General features: G+C 43.6%; 1 protein-coding gene across 2 annotated transcripts in view; it reads right to left on the bottom strand.

The window, feature by feature from the left end:
• PHIP (pleckstrin homology domain interacting protein) overlaps positions 1-19,393 on the bottom strand; it is a 334,660-nt gene that overhangs the window by 113,304 nt on the left and 201,963 nt on the right. For both annotated transcript variants that reach the window (XM_054021954.1, XM_054021955.1), the window contains exon 21: positions 1,003-1,143. In XM_054021954.1, coding sequence (XP_053877929.1) covers positions 1,003-1,143 — 141 coding nt within the window. The remainder of the gene's footprint in view (positions 1-1,002; positions 1,144-19,393) is intronic.

The following is a 19,393-nucleotide window of genomic DNA, read 5'->3' as shown; positions in this document are numbered from 1 at the left end:
ATGACCAAGGGACATATTTTTAAAACTCTCTACACACAATTTATGCATATCCAAACCTGGGTTTGAGAGTACAAGTTAGGCACATAAAGAAATTTGTGCACACTTAAAAATCTGAAGCTGCATTTTTAGGAAATCTATTTAGACACAATATTTGTATGTGGAAGAGGTGTCTTTATCAAAGTGCAATATAAAAATTTACATACAGTTATAATTTTGATCAGCATAAATTTAAACATGCATGCATTTTAGTGATTTTTTTTTCATTTAAACCTTGCAGAAAGTAAAACTTTTTATATTAGAAATGATAGAAATTATATCCTTCTGGCTATAAATAATTAGTTCAACCCTTACTGAAGCTTATCCCACTTATGTATTTTATTTCAGACCTCTCTCATTTTATTTTATTATATATAAAATTTGTATAATATGATTCCACCTGTGTTTTTGCTGTTTCATTTACAGATGTATCAAGTCTACAGAAATCAGCTATTCATACTTCAATCCTTCCATGTAAACCTTGCTAAACTTGTAAACTCAATATACAAAAAAAAAGTCTGCCCCGCGTAGACTGAAATGTATGCTGAGATGCTTAAATTTAATACCTTTTGTGTTTTTGTCAATGTTTTCATCTCTGGGCATTTTTTAAAATACAGATTTTGACTCAATTTGATCCACTATACTCTGTGGAGAATGAAATACATTTGAAATAGCATTTGCAGGTGTAATTTAAATTTCTTTTGAAAATAAGCATTCCAAATATATATACACAAATAGTTTATATAAATTAACACCTTTCCACTTCGACAGTAAATTTGTAGGCATAGTTGAAAGATTGCCAATGCACTTGTTATTACCTGAACAACTGTGAAAAGTTAGCTCAGTATCTAATTTAAACATACAAAGTAATCAACAATAAAAATGTTTGCTTTTGAACTTGAGCAACAATATTTAGCATAACAATGTAAACAATTTATAATGTAGCCTACTGATTCAGAGTCTTACATCTGAAGAACTGTTTCCATTTTCTAACTCTTCAGCAGGCCTGGCAGTTTCTTCCAATGCATATCTGGTACGGTAATTGTGCTGGTTTGCCTGTTGCTTTCTTGAGTCTCCAGGATCTAATATATGATCATGAGAATGGTTCTATAAGGATACGAAAATTATATAAGAATCAATATATACTTGAACACAAATGATTTTCAATAAAACCTCATTAGTATTCTGTTAATGAATAAAGTTCTAATACTGCTTAGAACTTCTTCTGGAATTTTGTAGTGGCAAAAATGTACATTTTACAAATAGTTCAAAAATCAGAAAATTGAGAACAAGGGTCAAGAAAGTCAAATGCTAATAAACGGAAACTCAATGAAAACCCATGCACATGTGCTTAAGGGCTGTAACGGTCATTCAGTACATCCCTGGACCACTGAACTTCTCTCATAGACATAAAAGGAAAAGTTATCTTGACTTACCAAAAATTTCCTCGATCTTAATTACAAAGTCCAAAGAATGGCCTCTCAGCCTGCATACATCTATGTCAGACCTGTCAGCCACTGACAGAAGAGGGTGCCACCAGCTACACTGAAGAGCCTGCCACTGAAACAGGTTCCATTGCAACAGATATCCCTTGTGAACTGAAATTTATTAATGAGCTTATATGAACTAAAACAATAAACTGTAAATTCCTACTGCAGAGCATTTCTTTATGAACCAATTTGAATGAACTGAAAGAGTAAGATCTATTCTTTTGGCCAATGAAATACTCCAAACAAGGAATGGTGGAACCTGTGGAGCTTATAACTCAGAGAAAGGAAATTTTCGGTAAGTCAAGAAATGTTCCTATTCTCTTTGGTTTACAAGGTCCACAGATCTATTAACCTAATAGGATTTTATCAGTGTCTTCAGGCTGGCAATCAAGCAGAACTACATACAGGGTTAAAAACTCCTTCTCTACTTCTACAAGATCACAGCATCGAGTACCCTCCTATCAAAGTCAGCATCCATCAATGCCACAATATCTAGCTTATAAAATTTTGAGAAGGTATGGATGGACAATCAAGTGGCTGCTTTGCAGATTCCATCATACAGTTTGTAAGATCTTTCAGCCCAGGAAGCTGCTACTATTCACAGCAAGTGAGCTTTGCTGCTGTTTTCTGGAGCGAGACTGAAGCTTAATGGATGCACTGTATCAGCCTTCTTGAACTAGCAGATTTGTATACCCGCTTTCCTTTAGATGCCAAATAATAGAGAATATTAGAGTATTGGACTTTTGAACAATCTGTGTGCAAGGGATGTAGATCTTGAGGCCTCTATGAATACCCAACATCTGCCAAAACTCTCTTGGGTCAGATGGTTTTGAAAAAATAGGGAAATACAATTTGGGGGGGTTCTGTGAAAATCCAAGTTAATTTTGTGGATAAAGGCCAATCTGTTCAAAGAATCACCTTATAAAAGTGGACTATGCTGCACTGTACCTCAACAGAAAAAAGTTTTAAACCCCAAGCTCCAACACCCTCCAGGCAGAGCTGATGGTTACCAGGAAAGCCATGTTGGTGGGGGAGGAAATATATGCAGTCCTTCTGAAGGGATCAAAAGGATGCAGATTCAGGGTATAAAGAGCAAAACTGAGGACCTTGGGGGAACTCAATTAATCTTAGAAAAGGCCTGATATCACAGCAAAAAGAGATCTTCTTCCTGCCTGTGGAGAAAAGTATCTTAGATAATGCAGCCACTTATCCTTTTAATGCTGAAACTGTAAGACCTTTGATCAGATCCTCCTTTGATCACTATCCCAAGATCTGTGATATAGATGCCAAAGGAGGAGAGAAGCTAAGTATCTTGCACCACCGCTTGAACTTCCACCTGGCGTAGAATAAAGAATTTGTGGAAACTTTTCTAGATGCCAGAAGAGTGGAGATTATACTTTGAGTATTCTCTCTCTCATGGGAGAGTGGTCAGAATTCAGGCAAGTTAGTCTTAAGTACTCTTGACTTGAGTGACAAATTGGTCCGTGGGATGCCAATCCTATCTTAAGGAAGGACAATGGAGTTCAGCTGAACCATACTGAGGAGATCAGAGAACCAGGGCCAATACAAAGCCACTAATATTACCAATCAATGCCCTCTCCCTCTTTATTATTCTGGATAGCTCTGTGTAACAAAGGAAAAGGAGATACATACAGAAGGACTACTGACCACCTTGCTTGGAGAGAGCATTTGTATCCTATTGCCCTTGGATCGCTCCTGATTGAGAGAAAAAGGAGGGGGACTTTGCCATTTGTGTGTAATGCAAACGGTTCCATCAGAAGCATCCCAAATTTCTTCAGCAGGAACTGAAACACTTGTGTGAAGATTCCACTATGCGCGATCTAGCTTTTCCCCGCTTAGCCAGTTGGCAGCAATGTTTTATTTTTATTTGACTATGTAGAGTTTGGATGGACTAGAGATTTTGTTCCATCCAGGACATCAGAAGGTAGACCTCATTGTGCAGGGATGATGATTGCATTCTATTTGTTCATATAGTCCATTGCACTAGTGGTGTCTATAATGATTAGTACACGGGAGTGTACCCTGGGACCACAGTGAATTGCCCTGAGCTCTTAATCAGTTTATACTGTTTCCTCTCATGTTCTGTTTAAGTTTCCTGTACTGAATTTACTATGAGAGTTCCCCATCCCTTGAGGCTAATATCGGATATGAGCCCTATTCTATCCAGCTTGGCCATGGGAAATCTCTTGTTAAAACAATATGCGCAGAGAAAGTTGGACTCTCCTGGTGGGATGAACAAAAGGTGTAAAGAGGCAGGGACAGTGGATGTGACTGGAAGAGGGTCTCGTGTACACTTAGGCTCATTGCCCTTTGTCAACACGTGACATGAACATCCCAGACAATGTTATCAGGGAGCAAACTAAAACTTTTCAGAGACTGCAGGCCATCCTGAACAAAGTAGTCAATTTGTGTTCTCTCTCTCAAGAAATAAAAATTCGGAGAGACTGCATGTTGATTTCAACCCTCATATGAGCTATCCACTGCATGATGTTCAGATTGGTCTTTTTTCAGTTTAGAATGGCACAGAGGTCTTTGGGAATCAAGAGTGTTTGTACTACTGTGTCTCTGGATGCAACCCTTACCAACTGATAATCCAGGAGTTGACAGAAGCAAACTCTTCCCTCTGCCTGAGGACAGCTATCAAGACAAGTCATACCTTTGTAAATAAGCTAGGGCTGTGGAAAGGCCAAAGTACAATGAGCTGCATTGGAAGTGCTAGGATTCAAAGCCCAAAAACAGAGAAATTGTAGCAAGACTGATGAATGGGGACATAGAGGTAAGCATCTTTCAAATCTATCGTCGCCCAGGGGGAATTTAACATTTCCATCTTGTATCTCAGCTTTCTCAGGAACGTGTTGAGATGCTTCAGGTCAAGCACTGCCCTGCTCACCTCTAATTTCTTTTTGACCAGGAGCAAAAGGGAATACACAAACCTTGTTGCCTCCCTATGGCTAGGACTGCTTCTATTGCCCCAATTTACTGGAGATGAAAGATAGCTGACTGCATTTCCCCAATCTTCTTAGGGCCCACTGGACTGGGAGAAGGGATAAATCTGGAAGGAGGGAGAGTGAGCAGATCCCTCTCTCTGGATAATCTCTATAACCCAATTATCAGAGATGATTTAAGGCCAATGACCTGCAAACAGGAGGAGATGACCATTAATGCTCTAGTCCATACCAGACTACTTTGGCAGTGAGTCATGAGTTATGTTCAGGAGGACCAGATGGTCCTATGGATATCTCATCCCTGCACTGGCTGCCTCTGGATCTGGACCATTTTCCCCCTGGAGAAGCTGGGATTTTCTTGTCTATTAAGCCTTCTGGTCTGGAAACTTTGAAAGGATTACTTGGATTTGTAATAGATCTAAAATTCCCTGCTGGGGAGCTTGGTAGGAGTCTGGGTTTTCATTGATTTTAGGAGTCGCCATCACTTTATCCACTGGTTCCCCAAATAATTTTCCTTCTGAATACTTTGATGACGCTTAAGTCACTTTAGCCTGAATAGGTGTCCTTCATTCATACAGCCACATATACTGACACATAACTCCAATGTAGCTCATGGCTCTTGCTGAGTACCAGAGTGCATCCAGAGAAGTATTAGAAATTAAAGTTGCTGACAGAGGACTCTTTCTGAAAGAGACATCCAAATCATAGGTATTGCCATGACTTTAAGTTAGGGATGTAATGGATTTGAAGAATTCTAACTTGAAGAGCTTTTCCTCCTTTTCTATCTCCTGTCCTTCCTATTCTGAATGTAACAGTTGTCCCTCCTCCCAGGAGGACACCGAGGAACTGCATCTGCAAGATCTGGATTTATGCTTCCTTCTCTTAGACTGGCCCCTTCCTGAATGACCAGCATCAGAAGACCCTGAAACAGATGTAAAGGACTACAGTTCCTGCATCTAGATGTAGGCACTAGTACCTCAAGCCTTTAGTGATTTGATTTGAACCTATGATTGCAGAAGACTATTTGTACTTTTGGCCAGCTGATTCACCAGCATCTCCCATGTAAGATAATTATTTTTTTCCTTATAGCTTTGAATTATAAGCCCCATCCGTTGCCACTTGAAAGCATTCCCATTATTGATGACTTAAACTTTAGATGGACACATAGACAACACATCTATCTTGTGCAGCTTCAATAGTTTTTAATATGAAGACATTTCTCTGAATTACTGAAATTGTGTAATGAGAAGGTCACTCACCATGTGCAGTATCTGAGGTTTTTTTGAGATGTCCCCCTGTGGGTGCTCCACTTCAGGTGATTGTGTGCCTCTGTGCCTCTAGTTGGAGAATTTCGACAGCAGAACCCAGTTGGGGCACACATGCACTTTCCCCGACTCACGCCTGTGCAGCAGTTAACTAGTGCTATATGGCCAACTCTCCCCACAGTTCATTCTCTACTGCAGAGGAGCCTGTGAGAACTCCAAAGTTGAGGGGAGGAGGGTGGGAAGTGGAGCATGCACAGGGACACACACCTCAAAGAACCTCAGTTACTGCACAAGGTGAGTAATCTTCTCTTCCTCTTTGAGTGATGTCCCTCTGGGTGCTCCATTTCAGGTGACTGTAGAGCAGTGTCCCTCCGTGGAAAGGAGGGGCTTTGGAGTTGGATGTGTGATCGATAACAGGACCGTGAGTCCTAATAAAGTATCAGATGTTGAATCTTGCTCGATTGCGTAGTGTTAAATGAACGTGTGGTCTGATGCCCAATGGTTGCTTTACATATGTCCATAATAGGCACATTATTAAGGAAGGCTATCGATGTGGCAGCAACCTGGTAGAATGTTGGTAGTAGTAGAGATGAATGCACTCTGAAATCCATTTGGAGAGTGTTTGCTTAGCTATAGCTTCTCCTTTAGATCTCTTTGTAGTTGAGAGAAACAGTTTTAGTGCATTCCTGAATGCTTTAGTCTCTTCGAGATGAAAGGCTAGTGCCCTTCTAACATCTGGAGTGCCGCTTCTTGCCTGTTCTTATATGACTTAGGGAAGAATGCGGGAAGATGGATGAGTTGGTTGAGGTGGAACAAAGAGGGTACTTAAGGTAGAAATTTAGGATGTGGTCGTAGAGTGACCTTATTCTTGAAAAAGAACATGTATGGGGGGTATGCCATGAGGGCCCCAATATCTCTTACAGGTCTTGTGGTCACGATGGCAACAAGGAAGCCATTTTCATCCTATTGACTTCAGGCCATTTCTCATTTGTCCAGATCATTTTCAATTATAATTCTACCCTCCAGAGCACTCACAACCCCACCCAGCTTGGTATCATCCACAAACTTTATAAGTGTACTCTTTATGCCATTATCTAAATCATTGATGAAGACATTGAACAGAACTGGACCCAGAACTGATCCCTGCGGGACCCCACTTATTATGCCCTTCCAGCATGACTGTGAATCACTGATAACTACTCTCTGGGAACTGTTTTCCAACCAGGTTTGCACCCACCTTATAGTAGCTCCATCTAGGTTGCATTTCCCTAGTTTGTTTATGAGAAGGTCATGCAAGACAGAACCAAAAGCTTTATTAAAGTCAAGATATAGCACATCTACCGGTTCCCCCCTATTGACAAGGCTTACCCTGTCAAAGAAAGCTATCAGGTTGGTTTGACACAATTTGTTCTTGACAAATCCATGCTGACTGTTACTTATCACCTTATTATCTTCTAGGTGTTTGCAAATTGTTTGCTTAATTATTTGCTCCATTATCTTTCCGGGTACAGAAGTTAAGCTGACTGGTCTGTAATTCCCCGGGTTGTCCTTATTTCCCTTTTTATAGATTGGCACAATATTTGCCCCTTTTCAGTCTTCTGGAATCTCTCCCGTCTTCCATGACTTTTTAAAGATAATCGCTAATGGCTCAGATACCTCCTCAGTCAGCTCTGTGAGTATTTTAGGATGCATTTCATCAGGCCCTGGTGACTTGAAGACCTCTAACTTGTCTAATTGGATGAGCCAAGCTTGAAAATCCATTGACTTTATGGTGAAAGGTTGTGATGGCTGCAAGGTGTATTCTCAGTGAAAGACCCAATTTTTTTATTTGACGTATATAGTCCAGGACTAGTGATAGAGCGGAGGTGGTGTCTCTAATCTGTTTGTTCTGGCACCATGCATGGAATCTCTTTCATTTGTGGAGGCAGGCTGAGCGTTTAGTTGACCATCTGCTATTTAGCAAGACATCCTTTACCTCTTCTGAGCAGGTCATCTCCTCACCTGGGAACCTTGACGGAGCCATGCTCTCAGGTGGAGTATCTCCAGGTTCGGGTGCAAGATCTGGCATGTATCTTGTGACAGACCATGTGGAAGAAGTGGGAGAATGTGCAGTGAAGATGCCGACATCTGCTTCAGGTATGGGAATCAAGTTTGTCTCTGCCATGTGGGAGCTATCAAGATGACTTTGGATTGGTCGGTCTTAATCTTTTGCCTGGACAACAATGGGGTAGGAGGGAAAGCGCAAAGGAGAAGAGCATACCATCTGAGTAGGAAGGCACCACCCATAAATCCTAGCCCCAACTCTGCCCTGGAACAAATGCTGGGCATTTGTTGTTCTGACTTATGGCAAATAGATCTATGGTGGGAAATCCCCATTGTCAGAATATGTCTTGTATCACCAAGATATTTATTTAACACTCATGATTGAGGGAAAACTTTCGGCTTAATATGTCCGCTGTAGTGTACTGACATCCTGGTAGGTAGGAAGCTGATATGGTGATGTTGACCAGTTCCTCAGTCTTGATGCCTCAATGCAGAGGGAGTGTGACCTCGCTCCTCCGTTTGTTTATATAGCGACGTTGTCCGTCAGGATCTTTATGGTTTTGTTTTTGATCATGGGCAAAAAGTGTGCAGATGCGTTGTGAACTGCTCACAGTTCCAGTGTGTTTATGTGCACTGCTGATTCCAGAGGAGACCATCTGCCCTTTGCTGTGAGGTTGTTTAGATTGGTGAACCAGTCCACTAAGGAGGATTGTGATTATCATTGCAGGGGAAAACTGTAGAAAGGGGACTCCTGCATACATGTCATGTGAATGGGTCCATCACCGTAAACAGTCCTTGACCTTTCATGGTATGCTGAGAGGCTTGCTCAAACTGTTTTTGTGTGTGATATACACTGTCCTGAGCTACCCTTGTAGGCAGTGCATGTGTAGTATGGCATGTTTTATAGCGTAGGTGGTTGCTGCATGTGGCCTAACAGCTGGACGCAAGTCCAGGCAGATGTTTGTGAACTGTTCACCATAGTGTTGATCAGATTCACGAGGGTGGCAAATCTGTGTAGTGGTAGTGAAGTTTTCACCTCCAAGGTGTTTAGGGGAGCACCAATGAATTCTAGTTCTTGTACTGGTGTCACCCATTGACTTTTGAATGTTTATTTGAAGACTGAGTTTTGTAAAGAGTGACATTGTCTTTCCCGTGGCTTCGATGGCTTCTTCCCGAGTGAGGGTCTTGAGCAGACAGTCGTCTAAATATGGGTATATCACGACCCCTTGCTTGCAGAGCTGGGCTGCCACCACTGCTAGAACTTTGGAAAAGACTCGGGGGTGGGGAGGGGCGTGGAAAGGCCAAAAGGAAGTACCTTGTACTGATAGTGATCTTGTCCCAAAACAAATCGGAGGAATCGCCTGTGCGGTGGATGTATGGAAACATGAAAGTATGAGAATTGCAGGGCGAAGGCCAAAAAACAGTCCCCTTATTCCAGTGCTGGGATTATTGTTGCTAAAGTAACCATCCTAAACCACTGTGTTTTATTGAATTTGTTTAGGTTTCTCAAATTGAGAATGGGCCTCCATCCCCTGGTCTTTTTCTGGGTTTAGAAATAATGATAGAACCACACCCAATTGCAGAAGATGGTCTACTTCCTGTCTCAGAAAGTGCTCGTGAGAGGAGTCCCTGAAGAGGGATTGGGCGGGGGGAGGGGATAGGGAAATAGAGGTGAACTGGATGGAATAATCAGTGGTGATAATTTCCAGCACCCATTTGTCAGAAGTAATAATTTGCCATGCTGGGTAGAATGGTGTCAAATGGTCGGTAAAGGGATGGTTGGTAGAAAGTAGTTTTAGAAACAGGAGTTGGGAGGTCTCTCGGGCCCCTGACCAAACCCTCAAATGTGATGTTTCGATACAGGTTGTTGCGACATAGGAGGCTGAGATGGGAGTGGCCTACATCTTGTGGGTCTCTGCTTCTGCCTCTGTTGATGTGTGTAAGGCACTGGTCTCGAGCATTGTGATGGATAACATCTGCCTTGTTTTTATGCAGGTGTGTAGATGCCTAAAGACTGAAGAGTCACTCTAGAGCCTTTCAACATGTGGAGGGACTCATCAGTCTTACCTGCAAATAACTTTGGACCTTCAAAAGGGAGATCCTCTATGGTGGATTGCACCTCCTTTGGGAATCTAGACAAGTAGAGCCAAAAGGCCCGTCACATCACTATGGAGATTGCAATGGATCTTGCCGCCGTGTCTGCTGAGTTTAAGGATGCCTGCAGAGCTGTTCTTGCCAGGAGATGGCCTTCAGAGATAACTGACCTAAATTGCTCTACTTTGTCTTCAGAGATGAAGTCAATAAATTCTGACAGTTTGGAGTAATTTGCGTGATTGTTTTTGCAATCAAGGCTTCATAGCTGGCTATTGTGAACTGTAATGTTGCTGATGAATAGGCTCTGCGACGAAAAATATCCAGTATTTTCCACTCTTCATCATACGGGTGGTCCTCAAATGGTGTTGCTTGCCCTGCTGGTTGACCACCTCTACCACCAATGAGTTTGGCTGGGAGTGTAAAAATAAAAAGTCTAGGTCCTTCAATGGGATGTAATACTTCGTATCTGCCCTTTTACAAGTACACCTCTACCCTGATATAACGCTGACCTTGGGAGCCAAAAAATCTTACTGCGTTATAGGTGAAACCGCGTTATATCCGCCGGAGTGCTTTGATCTGCCGGAGTGTGCAACTCCCCTCTCCCCCCCCCCCACCCGAGCACTGCTTTACAGCATTATATCCAAATTCGTGTTATATCAGGTCGCGTTATATCGGGGTAGAGGTGTAAGGGGGTTTGTTGTGAGTGTCTACCAAATGGTCGTGGCGGGAGCCATGAATGCCTCATTTACGGGACGGGCAATTTTGGTAGATGCACACATGTGTAATATGTCCAACAATGTGAGGTTGCTGAGTCCCAACATTTCCAGGGGGATTTGGAGCGTGTCTACAATTCTTTTAAACAGCTCCTGAAATTACTTAAAATCATCTCCTGTTGTAGGTGGCAGAGGCATAATGGTCTCATCGGGAAAGGAGAAGGTATTAGTTGCAGGAGTGGCCTCTTGATCTAGAGCCTCCTGTTTCCCCAAAAGTCTTCCCGGGGACCTTGCAGGGTCCCACCTCTGACACTGATGGGGAGCGTCTCTGTCTTTCCCTGGAGGTACTGGAATAATAATAATTGCCGATATACAGCTTACAGGTCCCGATATGACCACTGTAGCAGGAATGGCATTAGTGGAGACATCCATGGATGTCCATTACCACCTCTGGAAGTCGGCTCTGGAATAGTGTCCTGGCTGTTCCTGTAGAGCTGGTCTGATGATTCCCTGGATGGGTGAAGAGTGTTGTGAGGAATAAACATCTCCCTCCTTATCGTCGTCCTCGATAAAAAAAAAAAAAAGGAGGGGCAGATCTGTTTTTTGGCATCAGTGCTGAATGTACTGACACTATATCGATACTGAGAAGAAGTGATTCCAGTGCTGCAGTACCTAATAAGTCCTTATGTCGGAGAAACTGCTGCGTTCCAAGAGATCTCAGCACTGAAGATGGCATCTGCGGGAATTGTTGTGGTACCAGGAGTGGTTGCGGTGCTGGAGAGAGAGGTTCTGAGGGTGCCTATACCAAAGGAGGTAAAGTAGACATCGGTACCGGTACCATGCATGGTGCTACAGGCGCGAGATCGGAAGAGCAGAGTGCATGTGTAGCCCAAACAGGTACTGCTGTCGAAATTCTCCAACTAGACGTTACAGAATGTACAATCACCTGAAGTGGAGCACCCACTGGGACATCACTCGAAGAGCCCAACAGTTTCATGAAAGTTCAGAGAGTTGGAGGTATGAATAATCTTACACCCCAATGAATTATTTGAACCAGTAAGCTTTAATTAAGAGCCTTCCTTGACGTTACTCCTCAAGACACTGACATATGATTGAAAAAAAATCAATCTGAAGGGCAGCTCTATTTGAAAAGGGACAAAAATGGCACTATGGGGTTCTATATTTATTGGGTCTTACTAATTCCATAAAAAAATTTACTCATTTATAGGTAAAAAGAGGTTTATCCTAATTGCGTAGACTGAGTAGACTGTTGGTCCTTCCTCAGTTGAGACTGAGACAACACGTCTTCTAATCTTCTCTCGCTCTGGTCATCCTTCGCCATGCTTATCTATATCTCCTTGTGAGGAAACCATACTACCTCTTAGAAGACCGACCGTGTGGCTGTTTCTGTTCTCGCGGATACCACTTGGACATAGCTGTGGTCCATCTGTTGTTGCTGAGTCGGGCCACATGTCCCGCCCACCTCATTTTGCTGAGCCTGCTTTCAAACAACAACATCTCGCACTCCAGACTGCTGCCTAATTATTTCGTTGGGGATGTGATCGCGGAGCGAAATGCCCAAAAATGTTCGTTCCATCGCCCTGCGTGACAGACAGTTGATGTTCCTCAATCTTTGTCAGCGACCATGTTTCACTGCCATATAACATCACTGGAAGCACGGTCGAGTTGAAAAGATTCGCACGAGTGGTTTTGCTGATCTTTCCTTTGAGGATGTCCTTGATGTCACTGAATGCGCACCATCCAGCTTTTTTTCTGCGTGACAGTTTGCCTTTCTGATCGTAGCACATGTTGACTTCCTGGCCCAAATAAACTTATTTATCACCCTCTTGGATCTGCTCTCCTCCAGGAGTTATTTGGGTTTTTGGCAGAACACCTGATCTCATGTATTTCGTTTTTGACCAATTAATTTTTAATCCGACTTGACTACTTTTCGCATTCAGTTCTTTAAGCTTTCTCTCAAGCTGGGCTGTATTTTTGGCTATCAGCACTATATCATCTGCGAACCTGAGATGGGTTTGCCACTCGCCATTGATATTAATCCCACCTTTCAAGTCTGCTCGTCGAAAAACCAATTCAAGACAGGCTGTGAATAATTTTGGTGAAACTGTATATCCTTGTTTCAGACCTTTCTCAATGGGGATTCAGAGGGGAGTATCAAACAGCGATATGTCCGTGCTGCAGCCAGAGTTCGCTTCCTTTAGTAATGTGATATATTTCATGCTGATGCCCTGTTCTGAAAGAGCTTCAAGGATGGTGTTAGTCTCTACGCTGTCGAACGCCTTCTCGTAGTCCACGAAGGCAATGCACAAAGGGAATTTATATTCCCTTGAATGCTCTAGTAGTTGGTTTAGAGTGAAGAGGTGGTCTATCGTGCTATAATTACTTCGAAAGCCGGCTTGCTCTCTAGGTTGTTGTTCATCCAGGTTTCACGATAGTCGATTTGTTATTATTTTAGTGAACAATTTATAGATATGCGAAAGCAGGCAGATCGGGCAATAGTTCTTTTCTCGATCGCCTTTCTTATGCAACAAGATGGTATTGGACTCTTTCCAACAGGACGGTATCTTCTGGATTTCCAGGTAGCGGCTGAACCTTTAGGTGAGAGCTTTCCAAAGTTCCTGACCTCCTGCATTAAGCACTTCTGCTGTCAGACTGTCCCTACCTGGAGCCTTCCCCTCTTTCATTTGATGGACTGTGTGGCGGACTTCACTAATGAGGACCAGGAGTATGTGTTCATCCGTTTATTGAAGTGATGGCATTGGGACGTCTATACGGGATGCAAACAGCTGGATATAGAAATCCCTATCTTCTAACTGATAACTGTTAAAAATCATCCTGGACTCTGCAGGTCAAGCTGTATTCTTTCCTTGGCATACTTCATTAATAGTATTAAATATTCTTCAGGTTAAATGCAACTCCATTAGCCTTTCAGAGAAATCATGTATATGAATTTCTATATATTAACCAGATCAAAAGGAGGACAATATTATCTAACTTTAATAGGGGTATGTCTATTTCATTTCCAGCCAAGGTGCAGATTTCGTTGAAGAAGAACATGTATTATAATGATGCTAGGCCTCTGTCTATTAGACCAAATTCAAAACCAAAATACAAATAGATAGGGGTAAGATTTGGTTTTGACAAGGAGTTACTATGGAACTATTTGGGTATAGGTATGCTGGTATAATTTCCCTATGTGAACACACTATTCTGGAATAATTACTCCACTTTGCAAGTAATTTCTCTATGTACACAAGCCCTATGACTACTTTTGTATTTAGATTCCTCCTCAACTGATGCCGAAAATGTATTATGGCCTTTCCCCATGCCAATTTTATTCATGTTTCTTTGTGAAATATTTTATGTTGTAACCCAAAACTTTAAATACAAATCTACCTGATCCTCCTCTTTCATAGCCTCTAAAATATTTGTTGAAAAACAAAATATTTTAAAAATGTTACCCCCTCCTCTTCATTGTTATTTTTAATGCATTTTTATAATGCGAAAGGTGCTGCAGAGAAGAGAAGAAGGAAAGCAATTTTTTAATCTATTTTTGTAATGTTTATTTTTTCTCTTGACTAGTTCTATATATTTTTTCTATTTAAGTCTTCTTAAATATTCATAGCGTACAGAATAACTTGCTTTGTTTAAAGTACAAATACTGTGCACTAATGCATATACTCTGGAAATATCTAGTGGTGAGAGTTTTGGTTGAAAGTGACAGTATCTTCTAGAAATTTATGACATTTAAGTTTGTATATCAGTAGTTTACCAGTTACCTGCTCTGTCATCTCCTGCACCTCAAGCCCCAAGTTCTTGGCCATGCACCGGAGAAGGGCTTGATGCCCCTTAAAGTCATCAGGCGGGCTAGCTCTGGAAGGTTCCGCAACTGCCTCATCCAGGGATGATGAGGAAGACTGGACCGCCTGGTGGAGGTGCTGGGGTCTCGACCACCGTGAGAGAAGGAGACTAAGGGGTGGGCATAGGTTCCTTCACCCCAACCTCAGAAGGGGCTTCTGGTACCGGGACCGGTGCAGGTGCGGCCGCCGACCATTGCTCCAATGCAGTCACCGAGGAGTGCTGCAAAGTAGGCATTGTCACAATCGGGACGACCCATGCACTGCAATAAGGCCACTGCATTGGCCACTGGTTGTGCTGCCACTGCAGTGCCACAGACGGCGGAGTGGGCTCCGATGCTCAATCACGACAATGGGACCTGGGCGATGGGCTGAACTGGTCCTCCATATCAGAGGAACCACCTTCCAGCGAACAGGGAGGAGCCATCGATGCCGGAGTTTGCTAACTGGTCATGACTACTGGCAACCACTGACCAGGTATAATTGACAAGTGACTGTACTGGGGAGAGCAGGACGGAGACTAGTGTCGAGATGGGGAACGTTTCCACTGTGCCGGCAACCAGGACCGACGCCTAGAAGACGACCGGCGTGAGAATGAATGGTGCTGGGAATAGTAGGGGGAGCGTCAACCTTGTGCCGGTGAGTAGTGCCGAGGGGATCTGGATGTCAGCCTGGGTGACCGAAAGGAATCCCGGGCCAGGTCCCAGTCGCATCAACATGTGCGGAGAAGATCAATGTCTTCTGTCCCGTGACCAGCAGTGTTCCCCTTTCCCCTGAGGTGTCTTAATGGCAGGCTTGTCCTCCTGGGGAGACTTAGCCGGGTCCAGCAGCATCGAGGTCGTCATTGGAGCACGTGGAGACCTGAGCTCTGTGTGTGCCTGGGGAGCCTGGGATGACAACAGTGCAGGCAGGGGTGTGGGTCCATACCACTCCCAAGAGTTGGTGGTGGACCTGTAAGAGGGCTGGGAGCACCAACTGGAAAGGCACAATCGCGTGGCTCTGGAGTAGCCTGGGGCCAGGCCCCGGTCCCTTGGAAGATGACCTCTGGACTTTCTTGCTGGGTACCGGGGAGTGCTTCTTGGCCTTCTTCTTCGGCACCGGCGATGGCGAACGGTGCCATGAGCAGCTGGGTGCCGGCGGTGTACTGTGCACGGAGGTCAAGGCGCTCGGCGCGTTATATCTGGATGGCTCGGAAGCTGGGCGGAGGGCAGACTCCATCAGGAGAGTCCTAAAGCAGATATCCCGCTCCTTTTGAGTGCAGGGCTGAAAGTTTTTGCAGACCTGGAACTGCTCCTTAACGTGCGACTCCCCCAGGCATTTAAGGAAGCTGCTATGGGGGTCACTCAGAGGCACAGGCCTGTTGCATTCCGAAACCCAGGAGACTGGGGCATACCCCGCCTGGAGCAAAGTCCCCACTGGGACCCTAACTACTAACTAACACACACTTAACAACTATTTACCACTATCAAATGCAAACTATGTACAAAGGCCCTAAGGCATGAAGTTCAAAAGGAGAAGCTGCTAGTTCTTGCTAAGCAAGAAAGGCACTCCAACTGACCACCACAGATGGTAAAAAGGAACTGAGAGGGCAAAGGACTGGTGGTGCCTGACATACCGCTGCATGAGCACAGCACTCCAGAGGGTGCCACAGCTGGCCCTATGGGTACTGCTAAGGCAAAAATATCTGACGGCCACGCACGTGGGCATGCACACACCTAGAATGGAATCGACATGAGCAAGCACTCGAAGAAGAACTTATTTTATGTTTTAATCTAAACCAGGAAGTTTGGAGTGAAGTGCCTGGGAATCTTAAGCAGCGGGGCAGAGGCTGTTCAATTTCCTCTCCACATTGAGGGAGGGGTGAACGCTATGAGTTTACACTGTACAGTTCCCTGTGTATCGCAAGATGGTATAATTTTGGGTTTATAGTCCAGTGGGGGGTGGGGGCTACCTGGGGAGACGGGGATTATTTTGTCTGTAGCCTTTCTATTGTTGGTTCATGTAGAGGCTGGTCAGACAGCCTGCATGTAACTGTAGCTGGGTGTGTGTCCCTACTTATGTGAGTGCTGGTGGAAGTGTAGGACCGGGAGCGGGTCTGCAACTTGTCACAGCAGCACAGTGTGAGAGGGAGCCCAGGCTGGTGAGTCAGAGGGCTCAGTGGTACCTCAGTTCCAGGTGGCATCCTGGGGGAACCTGTCACAATTACCTCAGCCACCTTGTCTCTCTAATAAGACCCATGACAGAATAGTAACAAGACCTTTGAAAATGCATATAGTCTCAAATGAATCTTTCTTCGGAAGCTTGTCTTGTAACACACCTGAGACCTAATAATTTCAAAGCCCCTCAGAAATTATACCTACACTTCACTATCCTTGTTACCAGCCTAGAATTTAGTAGAGCTAAGGATAGGTGCAGTTTGAGGGGAAGGGGGCATGAAAAGGATACCAATCATCTTCTCAGAGATTCCATAAAACAATGAATACCTAATTTTGGAGGGAATTACATAAATCTGAGAATACGATAGAGACAGATCATTTGCGTGATGTGAACTTCAGCACTATTAGGGTAATTGCTGTGGATGTACATAAGTCATCATCAACTTCCCTGTGAGTGGGGACCTTGCCAGCTCATCTCTGGAAATATTTTCCCTGGACCAGCGGAGGCCACATGACCAATCCCTTAGCCTCATACTCATTGCTATATCATAGTTACCTCAGGTATTGAGATGAATGAAGGACAAGTGCATACCTACAGCCCACTGTAACAGAGGGACTGAAGAAAGAGCAAAGGTCAATAGCACGAGCCAAGCTGGATTTCAAAGGGGATTGGACAATTATAAGGATTAAAAAAAAAAAAAAAAAAAAAAAAAAACGGATATGGATCCTTCTGATTCAAGGCAACTTCTAACTGAGGAACCGACACACTACGCCCCATATTCTTCATAAAATATTGTCATACTATGATTATAGCATATCTAAGATGTATTTTATGCAAGATGGGTCTTGTGAGATATCATTGGAAGGGTTATGATTTTCTGAATATGATTATCCTATTTGTATGCATTTATCATTTCTGTATCTGAAGTTAGGAATATTGACTATGTAATAATTACAAGTGGGTTTACATCTGGGGAACGCCCACCGGACAGAATGCAATCAGTCTGGATGGGCCATTAGGGAGAACATTAGGACTTTGAAGATGCTAATCTCCCACCTTCCTGAGAAGCTTCTTGGGATGGTACAACAACCTTTGACTCATGGCTGCTTTGACACTGCAAGGTCATGTAATTAAGTCACCTGGTACTGGATTCCATGATAGAATACCAGTATTTTTCCGGGGGGAGGTGCACACTGGATAACAAAGAGTTCCCGCCATATGTAAAACCCATTTAAGACAGGGGAGTGACTTAATCAGTGTTCATTCTTGACTGAATCCCCATCCAGGATGATTGCTGGAAACATCTAAGAAATTAGGACAAAAGAGGGGGAGAAGAGCTGAGCCCAGGCTGGAAAAGGTGTCTGGCCTGTGAAAGAAATGCCTAAAACAACATTTAGGGTGAGAAATTACTACTTGTAACCAGTTTCTTTAGTGTCTTAAGCTTACGTTGTGGTTTTTGTTTTATTTGCTGGGTAATCTGCTTTGATCTGCTTGCTATCCTTTATAATCACTTACAATCCTGTGTAGTTAATAAACTTTTTGTTTTCTCTAAAACCAGTTAGTGGAATTCATAACGGGGGGGGGGGGGGGGGGGGGGAAGGGGAGAAAGCTGTGCATATTTTCCTCCACATTGAGGGAGGAGGCGAATTTCATGAGCGTACACTGTACATTTCTCTGTGCAACGCAAGACAATACAATTTTGGGTTTGCACCCCAGGGGGGGTGTGCACTTGAGGGCTGAGCAGTTCCCTAGCTGAAGCTTCCCATGCAGAGCTGATTTCAGTTTTCTGTGTCTTTCTGCAGCTGGGTGTGGCACTACCTGTGTGTGTGCTGCAGGAGGATTGAGGGCCTGGTTCAGCAGGATAGTGTAAAGGAGCCCAGGCTTGCAGAAAAGGCGGGCTTAGTGGTACCCCCGTATATCAGGTGACACCTCGGAGTGGGCGGTAACCCGTCACAGAAACTTCCCTTTTGAAAAGGTTATACCAAAATTGCCCACTATGAGGTTTCTTGCCTCTTCCTCTGAAGGCTCTAGTACCGATCACTGTAAGACAGAGAATACTGGACTAGATGGGCTACTGGTCTGCTCTGGAATGACAATTCCTGTGTTCCAATGCCAATTTCGATGACTGTGGACTAATCACACCTCTGATGTGACCTGATGTGAACTCAAGGACCAGCAGGAATCCTTTGACTGCTTTCTGAGTTGCTACTCAGCACTCAAGAAGCGGAAAAAGGGCCCCAGTGTTGTGATAGCCAAGCAAATTAAATTAAGCCTGTAAAAGGGGAACAAAAAGTTACCACTCCAGTAAGGAAAGACATTTTGTAAAAACTCTGATTTTGTGAGGATACTCCACTATTACCCTGGTAGAAAACAAAATAGGAGCATTCAAAACTACTAATTCCCTGTTTGGAGTTCTGATAAACCATTGATGGGCCCTTGCCTAGCTCTAACTGCCTCCAAATCCCTAAGGGACAGCACAATTTTTATTTCTCCAGACTAAGTGTTCCAGGATAGACAAGCCCAGAAAGTCTAATTTAAAAAGTCGCACAGACCCTTCAAAAATACCAGCACCCCTTCAAGCTCTCTCTTTCACAAATATATTTTTTTAAAAGGCGTAAGGGGCCAGCAATGGTATGTCCCCAGTATGTATGGGTCTCAGACCACTACTCACCCCCACAGTCCTGCTGCTGCTCATGTCTACTCTGAAGGAATGTTTTGATATTGCCAGATGCATCAGACCTATATTTTAAA

The sequence above is a fragment of the Malaclemys terrapin genome, chromosome 3 (assembly GCF_027887155.1).
Source record: "Malaclemys terrapin pileata isolate rMalTer1 chromosome 3, rMalTer1.hap1, whole genome shotgun sequence".
Taxonomy (NCBI): Eukaryota; Metazoa; Chordata; order Testudines; family Emydidae; genus Malaclemys; species Malaclemys terrapin.
Note: the sequence above shows the minus strand (reverse complement) of the source record. Positions and strands in the feature narration are given on the sequence as shown.